General features: G+C 48.7%; 1 protein-coding gene across 1 annotated transcript in view; it reads left to right on the top strand.

The window, feature by feature from the left end:
* fbxl16 (F-box and leucine-rich repeat protein 16) overlaps positions 1-15098 on the top strand; it is a 47437-nt gene that overhangs the window by 18794 nt on the left and 13545 nt on the right. The window contains exons 2-4 of the mRNA XM_034088496.2: positions 3721-4429; positions 12440-12682; positions 14578-14843. Coding sequence (XP_033944387.1) covers positions 3728-4429; positions 12440-12682; positions 14578-14843 — 1211 coding nt within the window. The 5' untranslated portion in view covers positions 3721-3727. The remainder of the gene's footprint in view (positions 1-3720; positions 4430-12439; positions 12683-14577; positions 14844-15098) is intronic.

The following is a 15098-nucleotide window of genomic DNA, read 5'->3' as shown; positions in this document are numbered from 1 at the left end:
GTTTTTCAATTCCAAATTATAAAGGCCAAGTCTCTCTTTATAAATTTCAAAGTGAACCTGGAGATTTGTTTTTCGCCACCTGCGTTCCGCTTTTCGACATTCTCTTTTTTCTGTTTTAACAGTCATAGCCTTTCTCTATGGAGATATTTTCTTCCCAGTCACTTCCTTTACCTTAATTGGAGCAATGGCATCTATAACATTTTTAATTTTTGAATTAAAATGATCTACTAGCTCATTTACTGAGGTGTTAGCAGGGGCAAGTGTGGAAGAAAAATTCTGAGTAAACATTTCCCTAGTATTTTCAGTTAAATATCGCTTTGTGGTTACCTCTTTTTGAACACTTGATAGGGTTGTATTGTGAAGAGCCAGGTCTCCTGCTGGTGCTGCTGGTGGATTAGATGCAGCACCCCCCTCCCTCCCAGAGACACAGCAGCCACATGACATAACAGGCGGAGGAATGGTAAATATAGATTTAGCTGTGAATCATTAGCTCAGAATGAATTTGCAGCATCGTATTTGACCTGCGCGTGACATCTGAGTCAGTCTTCTCTTCATCTGTCCCGGTGGGTTCCTTTACTCTCAAACATGTAGCCGGTCTACTTTATATCATTGTTACATGATGTCATGGATGAGCCTCAGTGATGCTACAGCGAGGCAGAGCGAGGAGTCTGCTTAGGGGCCCACAACAAATACTTGGAAGTGATCGAATGTGAAATGCTAACGGATGCCTTCACATCCAACAGGGCTTTTAATATCTTACATCTGCATATATTGTACACACTGTCCATATGTGTACAAGGATGTGGCGTGTGTTCTGAGTGCAGTGTGTGGTGTGACAGAGAGGGACAGAGGGAGGCTGTTGTGTGTGAAGCCCTGCAGTCAGCATGTTACATAAGAGTGAGTCTGTGACGGCTGGTGATACAGAGATCGCAGCGAGCACTCCATGAGGCCAAGCCATTCAGTTACACCATGATGTGCTTCACTCACACACAACAAAGAGAAGCCCTCCACTCACACAGCAGGCTGCATGTGTTCTCACCGACTGCACACTGGGGGTTCAAACTGAAGTTTGGGGAAATATAAAAACATGACAACGTCTGAACTGTACAGAAGAGGATTAGGGCCAGGTGTGAGTCCTTCTTTTTTTAGATCTGAAGTAGAGAAAGTATAAAAAACGATCAGAAGTTTAAATTCAGAATAACTTTTGGTCAAGTCTCCAAAAATAATTCACATGGCGCCCTAATAAAACTGTGAAACTTAAATGCAGTGTGTTTATCTTTCATTTAACAGCTAATCACATTTGATTTATACATGTATAGCTCAGTACCACAAGTGACACTCAGGGGCTTTAAGGTGTGGACAGGATGTGCCAGACCCTGCCGTACCAGAGACCCTAAGAAACCTCACATGACGACGGGGAAAGATGTTGGAAGCCTCAGGGAGAGCGACACACATGCAATCATTGTTGTGTGTACAGATTGAAAGATAATAAAATAACAACACTGACAATCTAAATGATACAAATGATCATGTAAATCAGGGGTGTCAAACTCAATTTCATCGCGGGCCACATCAGCATTATGGTTGCACTCAAAGGGCCGGTTGTAACTTTAAGACTATATAAAAATACATATATAAATATATCATATATATAAAATAATGTATTATATTACATCATTGCCTCTGCATTGGATTATCATCGGATAGGGTAATAACTTCATAATTAACTACGTCTGAAAGCAGAAGTCTAGGGCAAATAATTGCAAGTCTCTTCAGTGCGTATGTCCCAAAATGATTTAAAAAGAAAAGCCAAATTCTGGAGAAAAAATAAATAGAGGTGACATTTTGAAATAAAAATCTAATTCTGAGAAAAAGGAATTCTATGAAAAAAATGCATATTTTGAAGAAAAAAAGGCAAATTCTAAGAAAAAAAGGCAAATTCTGAGAAAAAAGTCATATTTGAGATGCATTGTGGGACATGTAGTTTATGGGCAACGTGCTTCTGTAGCATGTAACCGTATAATAAACATATTATATTCTTTGCAAGCTCTTGTGGGGCCACATAAAATGAAGTCGCGGGCCGAATGTGGCCCCCGGGCCTTGAGTTTGACACCCCTGATGTAAATGTATATTAAAATATGGATCCAGGTATAAAATCTTCCAGATGCTTCCAAAAAATAGTTATTAGCAAACGGTGTTGCAATAGTCGTCGAGGGAACTGAAGGTGTGGAGCTTAGTCCACTGTGAGGAGAGGAAACCATGGCAGGGCAGAACAGAGCGAGCAGCACAGCGGATATAAAGAGTTCTCTGGCAGATAATGTGGCAACAATTAGCTTATATATAGAACATCATTTCATTTGACCTTAACCGTACAAGGTCAAATACAATTTAAAACATGACATTCTATTATCAGACAGAGCAGAAACATCTCTTCACTTTGCCAGAGATACCTATTTCTACTAGACTGCAACTTGGGCAACATTACAGTCGTACTATTCTTTATATTGCACTAAAGTCAACAATAGAAAAAGGGTGGATCCAATAATCATACACACAAAGTTTATATTTGAAGAACTCAACATTTAGACGCCTTTGAACTGTTCTGAGGCGAGGCACGTTTATTTATAGCACTTTTCAACACAAGGCAACTCAAAGTGCTTTACAAAGAACGAAAGACATTCAGAAAATGGCATTTAAAATCAGTCATTAAAAAGAAAAGATAATAAAAATAAACATTAAAAGAAAAAATACATGGATAAAAGTTACAGTGCAGTCTAAGATATGAATAGTTCAATTAAAAGCAGCGACAAAAAGAAAAGTCTTCAGCCTGGATTTAAAAGTAGTCAGAGTTGCAGCGGACCTGCAGGTTTCTGGGAGTTTGTTCCAGATATTTGGAGCATAATAACTGGACGCTGCTTTACCATGTTTAGTTCTGACTCTGGGGACAGAAAGCTGACCAGTCCCTGAAGACCTGAGAGATCTGGATGGTTCATCATTTAGCAGGAGGTCAGAAATGTATTTTGGGCCTAAACCATTCAGTGCTTTATAAACCAGCAGCAGTATTTTGAAATCTATTCTTTGACACACAGGAAGCCAGTGTAAAGACTTCAGAACAGGAGTGATGTGATCCACTTTCTTAGTGTCAGTGAGGACTCGAGCAGCGGCGTTCTGAATCAGCCTCACTTGTTAGACGCTGTTATCCAAAGCAACTTTCTTACTCAACACTGAGGGCGACCCCACAGTAGCACTTTGGGGTGAGGGTCTCAGGGACACAACGACATGCTGACTGCAGCGGGGTTTGAACCTGTGCCCCCCTGACCCCAACACAAGGCTCTAACCACTGCGCCACAGCCTCCGTGTGTTCTGAATGGAAACAACGGCTTCACATTGAACACATGACCAGAATGAGTGACAGCATTTTGATAAACTGATAACGTTACAAAAGAATGTAAGCCAGCTGTTTTTGGATCAGCTGTGCACCGCAGTGACAACACGTGTGTTCTTCTCACACAGAGCAGGGAGTGATGCTGGCTCCTCCTCATTATGGGTCGCATTATAGAAGGGCACATCTGATTGCATGAGCCACAGAGCCTCTCTGCGATGTCATCGATAGGAAGCTACATGTTAGTGTTGTCATAGCGCCCAAGCACCCCCCCTCCTCTTAATGAGTCCTGGTCCAGATGTGCTCAGTGTGTAACGGCCCTCTCCTCTCCCCCCCAGGTTCCCGATGTTGAACATGTCCTCCCCCAGCGAGCTGAAGTCTCCCTGTGTGACTCGTAACGGCATGGTGAAGCTCCCCCCCAGCCAGCCCAACGGCCTGGGCAGCGCCAGCATCACCAAGGGGACCCCCGCCGCCAAGAACCGCCTGTGCCAGTCCTCCTCGGTACCCTCCATCCTGCCGCCCCCGCCCTCCTCCCTGCCCTACCACCACCACCACCACCTGGACGGCCCCGGCCTGCCCCACCCAGCCTCCTCTCTGCTGGACATGGAGCCCGGGAAGCCTCTGGTGGGCCTGAAGCCGTCCCTCCGCCAGCTGCCCCCCCTCACCCTCCCCAAGCCCCTGCTGCTGGAGCGCCAGCTGGTGCTGGACGAGAAGCTGCTGAACCGGCTGCTCTGGTACTTCACCACGGCCGAGAAGTGCGTGCTGGCGCAGGTCTGCAAGACATGGCGCAAGGTGCTGTACCAGCCCAAGTTCTGGGATGCGGTGACCCCCATCCTGCACGCCAAGGAGCTGTACACGCTGCTGCCCAGTGGGGAGAAGGAGTTCGTCAGCCTGCAGGCCTTCGCTCTGCGGGGCTTCCAGTCGTTCTGCCTGGTGGGCGTCTCAGACCTGGACATTTGTGAGTTCATCGACAACTACCCGCTGTCCAAGAAGGGGGTCCGCTCCGTCAGCCTGAAGAGGTCCACCATCACCGACGCAGGGCTGGAGGTGAGTCCAGACAGGAAGAGGTTAATGCATGAGAATTATCCTGATCTTAGACATCATTCCAATTGCATTGTGGGTAGTTTAAAGTGCCTGGGATGTTATTCCCTCTTGCAGTCTCAGGAACACGCGCTGGAGAAACTGAAACTTGAATTAAATGTATTAAGTATATCTGTATATATATATATATATATATGTATGTCAAGAGATTTCACGTAACTGTTAGGTTAGTTGAAAGCAATACTATGAAGTTTAAATACAAAATATTAAGTTCAACTTAATAGTATTACTTTGAACAAACCTAATACAGTTATGTGAAATCTGTTGATATTATACATTTAATTGAAGTCAACATCTCAGTTGTTCTGTGAGGCCTCAGATAGACTATATAAACAGTGCATAGCAACAGCAGCAGCACCGGAACAGAACCCAACATATTCTTCTTATCGGAGCAGAGGAAGATATGTACTGCAACTGCAAACTTGAATTGTTGTATAATTTCTATTTCTCTATGGGGTCTGATGTTTGAAAATGTGTGAAACAAATGTTTAAATAGACATTGAGCAGAACATAAGTGCGAGTACCTACACCATAAATAGATAATAGGCCATCTGTTGGAATCAACAACAATAACCTTAAGTCAGCTCACCTCCCTCTCTTAGTGCTATCCCAGGTAAACAAATAGTATACTTTAGTGTATTAGAAATATAATGTAAGTATACAAAAGTGTATACAAGTATACTTTTACTTTTTGTGCTTAATTGAAAGTATATTTAAAATGTACTTTTAAAAAGTATAATTCAAAATAGATGTCATTTAGTTCAATTTTAATGTACTAAATATAAATATGCTATTTCTGAAATACTTAGTGGTATTTCAGTGTGCTTATTAAAAGTGTACTTGAAACTAAGTGTATTGTGAATTGCAAGTAAGTACACTTTCGCTATACGTACTACATCGCAAATACTTATAGTAGTCATTAAGTATACTTATCGAAAGTACAATTCTTTTTTTACTATTTTGTAATACCCTATTAGCATGCCTTAATAACAAGTACTTACACACACTTCATTAGAGAGAGGTGAATGACCACGAAGACGTGACTGCAGAGGAAGGCACTTTTAAAGAAGATACTCTCTGTCACGGATGAGTGAAGGAAGCAGGACCCAAATGCAGATAACTTTTGAGAAACCCTTTATTCCAAGGATAAAGGATAAATGACAAATACAGAACAGAACACTCTCCGGTGAACTCAGTCACCAACAAACACTGAACACAGACAGAGACAAGACTAAATACAAGAAGGGGTAATCATGACAACGAGAAACAGCCGGGCAGGGGAGGAGAAACACAAGGACAACAGGTGAACACAATCGGGTAATCAGGGAGGGAAACAGACAGAAAGCAGACAGGCAGGAAACGGGGGTGAACACTTAACACAATAAGACAGGAAACCCAAAGACAAGAAAAACACCAACACAGACAAAACTACAAACGTGACATAACATGTGAATTGTGACAGAACCCCCCCCTCAAGGGACGGATTCCAGACGTCCCTAAAAAAAAGAAAAAAAAAAAAAGTCCAAAACCCCAAGCAGGGTGGGCGGAGGGGGTCCGGAGGACGGGTCTTGGGCTGACAGCCCAGGAACACAGCGGAGGACCAGGAAGGGGTCTCGGGCGGACGGCCCGGGGGGCAAGGTACAGTCCAAAAAGGGGATTCGGGCGGACTGCCCGGGGACAAGGCAGAGAACCAGGAAGGGGTCTCGGGCGGACGACCCGGGCTCAAAACAGAGTCCAAGGTGGGGACCATGGAGGACCGAAGGCAGCGGCAGGAAGAGTCAGGGGGCCGGGCCCGAGGGCGAAGACCGCAGCTCTCAGGGGGCCGGGCACGAGGGCGAAGACCGCGGCTCTCAGGGGGCCGGGCTCGAGGGCGAAGACCGCGGCTCTCAGGGGGCCGGGCTCTCAGGGGGCCGGGCTCAAGGGCGAAGACCGCGGCTCTCAGGGGGCCGGGCTCTCAGGGGGCCGGGCTCGAGGGCGAAGACCGCGGCTCTCAGGGGGCCGGGCTCGAGGGCGAAGACCGCGGCTCTCAGGGGGCCGGGCTCGAGCCGGTGTCGACCGGACAGGATCAGGAGGCCGGGCAGGAAAGCGCTGATGGGCCAGTTCCGGAGATCGGGCAGGACCCGGTGTCGGCCGGACAGAAACCGGAGCCGGTCGGACAAGCTTCGGCAGGATCCCCCACGGAAAAGGACCAGGAGTTGGTAGGAACCCCGGCGAGACCGGTGATGGACATGGGGCTGGCAGGGCCCCTGGTAGCACCTCCAACGGCACGGGATATAGGGTTGGCAGGATCCCCGGCAGAAGAGTCTTCTGCGGGACCTCCAACGGGACAGGAGAAAAGGTTGGCAGGACCCCCGGCAGGGGAATAGACGGCGGGACCTCCAACGGCACAGGACACAGGGTTGGCAGGACCCCCGGCAGGGGAGTATTCTGCGGGACCTCCAACGGCACAGGACACAGAGTTGGCAGGATCCCCGGCAGGGGAGTAGACGGCGGGACCTCCAACGGCACAGGACACAGAGCTGGCAGGACCCCTGGCAGGGGAGTAGACGGCGGGACCTCCAACGGGACAGGAGAAAGGGTTGGCAGGACCCCCGGCAGAAGAGTATTCTGCGGGACCTCCAACGGGACAGGAGAAAGGGTTGGCAGGACCCCCGGCAGGGGAGTAGACGGCGGGACCTCCAACGACACAGGACACAGGATTGGCAGGACCCCCGGCAGGGGAGTAGACGGCGGGACCTCCAACGGCACAGGACACAGGGTTGGCAGGACCCCCGGCAGGGGAGTAGACGGCGGGACCTCCAACGGCACAGGACACAGGGTTGGCAGGACCCCCGGCAGGGGAGTAGACGGCGGGACCTCCAACGGCAAAGGACAGAGAGCTGGCAGGACCCCCGGCAGGGGAGCAGACGGCGGGACCTCCAACGACACAGGACACAGGGTTGGCAGGACCCCCGGCAGGAGAGTATTCTGCGGGACCTCCAACGGCACAGGACACAGGGTTGGCAGGACCCCCGGCAGGGGAGTAGACGGCGGGACCTCCAACGACACTTGCGTAGGGGCTTGAATAGGGAATGGAGAGGGAACTCGAGCGGAGACTTGAGAGGGGACTCGAGAGGGGACTAGAGAAGGGAACACGAGAGGGGATTTGAGAGGGGAACTAGAGAGGGGACTCGAGGAGGGACCAGAGGAGGGACCAGAGGAGGGAACTCGAGAGGGAACTCGAGAGGGGACTCGAGGGGGAACTGGAGAGGGGACTCGAGGGGGAACTGGAGAGGGGACTCGAGATGGAAACAGAGAGGGAACTCGAGAAGGGACTACAGAGGGGACTAGAGGAGTAACTAGGGAAGGGAACTCGAGAGGGGAACTAGAGAGGGGACTCGAGGAGGGACTAGAGGAGGGCCTAAAGGAGGGACTAAAGGAGGGAACTCGAGAGGGGACTCGAGGGGGAACTGGAGAGGGAACTTGAGATGGAAACAGAGAGGGGACTCGAGAAGGGACTACAGAGGGGACTAGAGGAGAGACTAGAGGAGGGACTAGATGAGTAACTAGAGAAGGGAACTCGAGAGGGAACTCGAGAGGGAACTTGAGATGGAAACAGAGAGGGGACTCGAACAGAGACTAAAGAGGGGACTAGAGGAGAGACTAGAGGAGGGACTAGATGAGTAACTAGAGAAGGGAACTCGAGAGGGAACTCGAGAGGGAAACTAGAGAGGGGACTCGAGGAGGGACTAGAGGAGGGACTAAAGGAGGGAATTCGAGAGGGAACTGGAGATGGAAACAGAGAGGGGACTCGAGAAGGGACTACAGAGGGGACTAGAGGAGAGACTAGAGGAGGGACTAGAGGAGTAACTAGAGAAGGGAACTCGAGAGGGGAACTAGAGAGGGGACTCGAGGAGGGACTAGAGGAGGGCCTAAAGGAGGGACTAAAGGAGGGAACTCGAGAGGGGACTCGAGGGGGAACTGAAGAGGGAACTTGAGATGGAAACAGAGAGGGGACTCGAACAGAGACTAAAGAGGGGACTAGAGGAGAGACTAGAGGAGCAACCAGAGAAGGGAACTCGAGAGGGGACTCGAGAGGGAAACCAAAAAGGGGACTCGAGGAGGAACCAGAGGAGGGACTAAAGGAGGGAACTCGAGAGGGAACTGGAGATTGAAACAGAGAGGGGACTCGAGAAGGGACTACAGAGGGGACTAGAGGAGAGACTAGAGGAGGGACTAGAGGAGTAACTAGAGAAGGGAACTCGAGAGGGAAACCAAAGAGGGGACTCGAGGAGGAACCAGAGGAGGGAACCCGAGATGGGACTGTGGCAGCTGGGATCGGGATCATGGCTGCTGGGGCCAGAACTGGGGCTGAAACCATGGCTGCAGGGACCGGAATTGAAGCCAGAATCATGGCTGTTGAAGCCAGAATCCTGTCTATAAGATCCAGCTCTGAAGTCGGAAACATGACTGTATAGGGCGCTCTTGGAGCCGGGACCATGGCCGCTGGGGTCGGCCCTGGAGCTGGAAACATGGCTGTATGATACAGTTCTGGAGCCTGGATAATGACTGTGTGGGGCGGTCTTGGAGCCGAAAACATGGCTGCGGGAGCCTGTACTGGGGCTGGAACCATGGCTGCTGGGGCCTGTACTGGGACTGGAACCATGGCTGCTGGGGCCCGTACTGGGACTGGGACCATGGCTGCTGGGGCCCGTACTGGGACTGGAACCATGGCTGCTGGGGCCCGTACTGGGACTGGAACCATGGCTGCTGGGGCCCGTACTGGGACTGGAACCATGGCTGCTGGGGCCCGTGCTCCTTGTCTGGCCTTGCGACGACTCTTCTTAGCAGCCACCTGAATACTCCGTGGGCCTCCATAAGCCTGACGACCTCCAGCACATGACTCCAGAACAGGAGCAGGGGTTGACCCCAGACGGACCACTCCGAGACGTCGGTAGTCAGCAGGCTGGAAATCACACCTCCAGAGGAAGTCCAACATCCAGTCAGGTAAGAATTCCACCAAGTCGGGCTTCTCCATCGCCAACCGGTGCGCCTCTACCAGGGCGGCCTCCTTCAGCCGAACACTGGACGCTTCCTTCCACCAATCGTGGCAACATTCCAAAGGAAAAGAGAAATGTTGCAGCTCCACCTCAAAAGGATCGTCTGCTGGGTCCATTTCGGGTTGGGTCATTCTGTCACGGATGAGTGAAGGAAGCAGGACCCAAATGCAGATAACTTTTGAGAAACCCTTTATTCCAAGAATAAAGGATAAATGACAAATACAGAACAGAACACTCTCCGGTGAACTCCGTCACCAACAAACAATGACCCAACACTGAACACAGACAGAGACAAGACTAAATACAAGAAGGGGTAATCATGACAACGAGAAACAGCCGGGCAGGGGAGGAGAAACACAAGGACAACAGGTGAACACAATCGGGTAATCAGGGAGGGAAACAGACAGAAAGCAGACAGGCAGGAAACGGGGGTGAACACTTAACACAATAAGACAGGAAACCCAAAGACAAGAAAAACACCAACACAGACAAAACTACAAACGTGACATAACATGTGAATTGTGACACTCTCACACGGTGCAAACAGTGAGGTGAGAGGAACGCCAGCCATGACCTGCACCAGCGTACTGCTCTGAGAGAACACGTCTGTTGGGTGAACCCAGCCACACTGCAGCCACACGGCAGCCACACGGCAGCCACACTGCAGCCACACGGCAGCCACACTGCAGCCACACGGCAGCCACACTGCAGCCACACTGCAGCCACACGGCAGCCACACGGCAGCCACACTGCAGCCACACGGCAGCCACACTGCAGCCACACTGCAGCCACACGGCAGCCACACTGCAGCCACACGGCAGCCACACGGCAGCCACACTGCAGCCACACGGCAGCCACACGGCAGCCACACTGCAGCCACACGGCAGCCACACGGCAGCCACACTGCAGCCACACGGCAGCCACACGGCAGCCACACTGCAGCCACACTGCAGCCACACGGCAGCCACACGGCAGCCACACGGCAGCCACACTGCAGCCACACGGCAGCCACACGGCAGCCACACGGCAGCCACACGGCAGCCACACGGCAGCCACACTGCAGCCACACTGCAGCCACACGGCAGCCACACTGCAGCCACACGGCAGCCACACGGCAGCTGGTCACGGAGAGGGCTCTGGCAGTTCTCCCATCATGTCTCTCTGCTGCCCGAGCTTCACTTGTTCACAGAGAGTTCATCGCTCGTGCTCCAGACTTTATTACTTCATTATCTTTCACTTTCTAAACAAGCCTCGTTTCTTCTTACAAACACAACTGAAACGTTGATTTCAATGAAGTGTATCATGTCAACAGATTTCACATAACTGTATTAGTTTGGAAGCAATACTAATAAGTTGAACCTGATCGTTTGTATTTCAACTTAATATTATTGCTTTCAACTAACCTAATATAGTTAAGGGAAATCTGCTTACATCATACATTTCATTAAATTCAACCTTTCAGTTGTTTCGGTATAGGCCTAACATATTGTTTTGAGTGTCACCGAGCCGAGATATAAATGTATTGCAAGAGAAGAAGAAATCACCATTTGATTTGAAAAGTAGTGTGAACACAAGCCGTGAGAGATTGTTTTGATAATGGATTCACAGCTGCTGAACATGTTCCTTATGAGCCGATAAGATACAATTCATAGGTTATTTCAGCACATATGAACTGATCTGCAGGTCAGGTCTTCACTGTGGGGGGGTCCGAGGAAGACATTCAGTCAGTCAGAGCTCTGGTTCAGCTTGGTTCTAATAGTCTCCATTGCTGGAAACACAGAGGCTTGGTAGTGTTTCTCAGATGGCCCTCATACCTGCTAGGCTAGGCTGCTATTCTGGGATGAGTGGATGGTTGCCATGGTGAAAGCTGCATGATCGACAGTATATATGGACTTCCCTTTTGCAGGGTTCAGCTTGTGCACGACCGTTTTGTTGCGTCTTAAACTGGAGAATTCAATTTGTGAAGAATTAAAGCAAAATAAAAATAGTATTCTAAAATAAATGTATAGGCTTTAGTTTGATAGTATTGTAGAATACGTGTCCGTGCTCAGAGAGTATACTCAAAGTATTTAAATATAAATGTTATTTAATCCAGCTTCTTTTTACAAAAACTGTTTATTGCAAATAATGAAAATGTTATTCCAGCAGTTTCTGAGTCGGGCCAGACCCAGGCCAGACACAGGCCAGACACAGGCCAGACCCAGGCCAGACACAGGCCAGACACAGGCCAGACCCAGGCCAGACCCAGGCCAGACCCAGGCCAGACACGGGCCAGACCCAGGCCAGACACAGGCCAGACCCAGGCCAGACACAGGCCAGACATAGGCCAGACCCAGGCCAGACCCAGGCCAGACACAGGCCAGACCCAGGCCAGACACAGGCCAGACACAGGCCAGACCCAGGCCAGACCCAGGCCAGAGCTGACCGTGTTGTGCTTTCTGACCGAGGGTCATTTGATAATGAATGACAGAAAGATCTCAAAGATGGTGCCATTAGAGGAAGACGTCATTGTGTGTTCAGATGCAACGTGTTCTGTGACACACTGTACGAGAGCAGCTCACACGTCACATTGAGAACGATGCACTTCGCTGGCTCTGTGTCGCTGTCACACTCACAGCTCTGCTGCTCTGTTCTCACATCCTTCACTGTCTCATTCATCGATTTACTACATTGTTTGCAATTGATGTTAAACGACCATACATTTAACATTCCTCTTTATATTTCAAAGTTTAACCAAATCTTTCTTTACAAAGATGTGCTGACTCTGGATACTTGGACAGAGTGGTAGAAGCTGGATAACAGGTGACCCCTGACCCTACCATTGGAAGACATCTATTCCCCCCCTGACTGAAACCCAGACCTCTGCAGCTCCTCTGATTGGCCAGGTACAGTCTCTGAGTATTGATCTTGTGTCCAGGTGATGTTGGAGCAGATGCAGGGCCTGATGCACCTGGAGCTGTCGGGCTGTAACGACTTCACGGAGGCCGGGCTGTGGTCCAGCCTGAACGCCCGCCTCACCTCGCTCAGCGTCAGCGACTGCATCAACGTGGCGGACGACGCCATCGCTGCCATCTCCCAGCTGCTGCCCAACCTGTCCGAGCTCAGCCTGCAGGCCTACCATGTGACCGACACCGCCATGGCCTACTTCACCGCCAAGCAGGTAGAGAGCTGCTACCACATCCACTCACTCACCTGTGTGGGTCAAGGGATCCACTCACTCACCTGTGTGGGTCAAGGGATCCACTCACTCACCTGTGTGGATCAAGGGATCCACTCACTCACCTGTGTGGGTCAAGGGATCCACTCACTCACCTGTGTGGGTCAAGGGATCCACTCACTCACCTGTGTGGGTCAAGGGATCCACTCACTCACCTGTGTGGATCAAGGGATCCACTCACTCACCTGTGTGGGTCAAGGGATCCACTCACTCACTTGTGTGGATCAAGGGATCCACTCACTCACCTGTGTGGGTCAAGGGATCTGTTTTAAAGATGAATAACTATACCTATCCCAACGTCCACCCATTAGCTATCACAATTACAGGGATGGAAAGAACTAAATACATTTACTCAAGTACTGTACTTAAGTACTTTAACTTCAACCGAGTATTTTCATTTTATACTACTTTATACTTCTACTCTACCTCATTTGGAAGCAAAAGCTGCACTGTTATTCCACTACATTTCATTTACAGATTTAGTTACTAGTTACTTTAGAAATGCCGAGTTTGACACGCATTACTTAGGGAGAAACTATTGGTAAAGATTAAACCATCCAACATTATATTTAAGCAACTAAAACCATGAGTGGGGAACTGAACATTAATTGGCAGCAATTTTGCTAAGACGTTTTTTGTTCAAAAGTATTTCACAGTTCAATGTATAGATTTGCTGCTTTTGCTTTCAAATATTATTATTTTTAAATGTTTCTGCAATGAGAACCTTTACTCCCAGTACTTTACTTACATACTTTTACTGAAGTACTATTCTCCATGCAGTACTTTTACTTAAATGTAGTTTTTTTCAGGTGTGGTATTAGTACTTTTAGTCAAGTAAAGAATCTGAATACCTTTTCCACCACTGAATAATGATCCTAGCTACCCCACTGGAACTGGTGATGTTGCAGTCACACTAACTCGTACCTGAGAGTTAGCGTTGCCATGGCGGCCTCCACCAAAAGCAGTTGGATTTGTGTCCAGTGTGGAACTACACAGAGGTGGAAGAAGTACTCAGATGTACGCACAAGAAGCAATACTCCTGTGTAAAAATACTCAGTGACAAGTAAAAGTCCACTATTCAAAATGTTACTTAAGTAAAAGTAAAGGTATTTAAAGTATAATTTGATGCTAATAAAAGTATTAGCATCAAATGATACTTTAAGTATCAAAGTACTTTGTCTGCAGAATGCACCATAGATCATTAGATCACCATACTTTTTAAATGATTGTATTATAATTATTGATTTATGTTGCACCTGGTAAATCTGGGTTTATTTGAATTACTTTACAATTTATATATATGTATATTATATAGCAATACTCTAGTAGCCTACATGTACAAAATGAAGTGAGTAAAAAGAACAACATATTCTACAAAATGAAGTGTAGTAAAGGTATAAAGTACAATAATGTGAAAAGTACAATTATTTAACCTGAAGTATATATACTTGAGTATATGTACTTAGTCACTTTACTCCACTGGATTTACACTTAGTGTGATGGGTCATAATGAAGCTGCTCCATATTGCCTTCAATGAGCTTTATTTGAACTAACCTAACCTAACCTAACTTAACCTAACCTAACCTAACCTAACCTAACCTAACCTAAACTAACCTAACCTAACCTAACCTAACCTAAACTAACCTAACCTAACCTAACCTAACCTAACCTAACCTAACCTAACCTAACCTAAACCTAACCTAACCTAACCTAAACTAAACTAACCTAACCTAACCTAACCTAAACTAACCTAAACCTAACCTAACTAACCTAACCTAACCTAAACTAACCTAACCTAACCTAAACTAACCTAACCTAACCTAACCCCCGCCTGCAGGGCTACACCACCCACACCCTGCGGCTGCACTCCTGCTGGGAGATCACCAACCACGGGGTGGTGAACATGGTGCACAGCCTGCCCAACCTGACGGCCCTCAGCCTGTCCGGCTGCTCCAAGATCACAGACGACGGCGTGGAGCTGGTGGCTGAGAACCTGAGGAAGCTCCGCAGCCTGGACCTGTCCTGGTGCCCCCGCATCACCGACATGGCCCTGGAGTACATCGCCTGTGACCTGCACAAGCTGGAGGAGCTGGTGCTGGACAGGTCAGTGTGCTGCTGGGGCTCTGGGAGCAGACTGACAGGGACATTCCATAGGCTCAGGTTCGGGGTAGTTTGCACCCAGAGGTAGATTTGGTTTACAGATAAAAGAAAAAGGATCCATTGTGACACACATTCTAAAACAACACAAACAACAGACACATCTCTAAAAAAGAACACCCTGCTGCATCACATTTCAAAACCACGAGTCCAAACATCAGCATTCCAAGGAAGTAAATCAATACATAGGCATCTGTGTGA

Source organism: Pseudochaenichthys georgianus, chromosome 8 (genome assembly GCF_902827115.2).
Source record: "Pseudochaenichthys georgianus chromosome 8, fPseGeo1.2, whole genome shotgun sequence".
Lineage (NCBI taxonomy): Eukaryota > Metazoa > Chordata > Actinopteri > Perciformes > Channichthyidae > Pseudochaenichthys > Pseudochaenichthys georgianus.
Note: the sequence above shows the minus strand (reverse complement) of the source record. Positions and strands in the feature narration are given on the sequence as shown.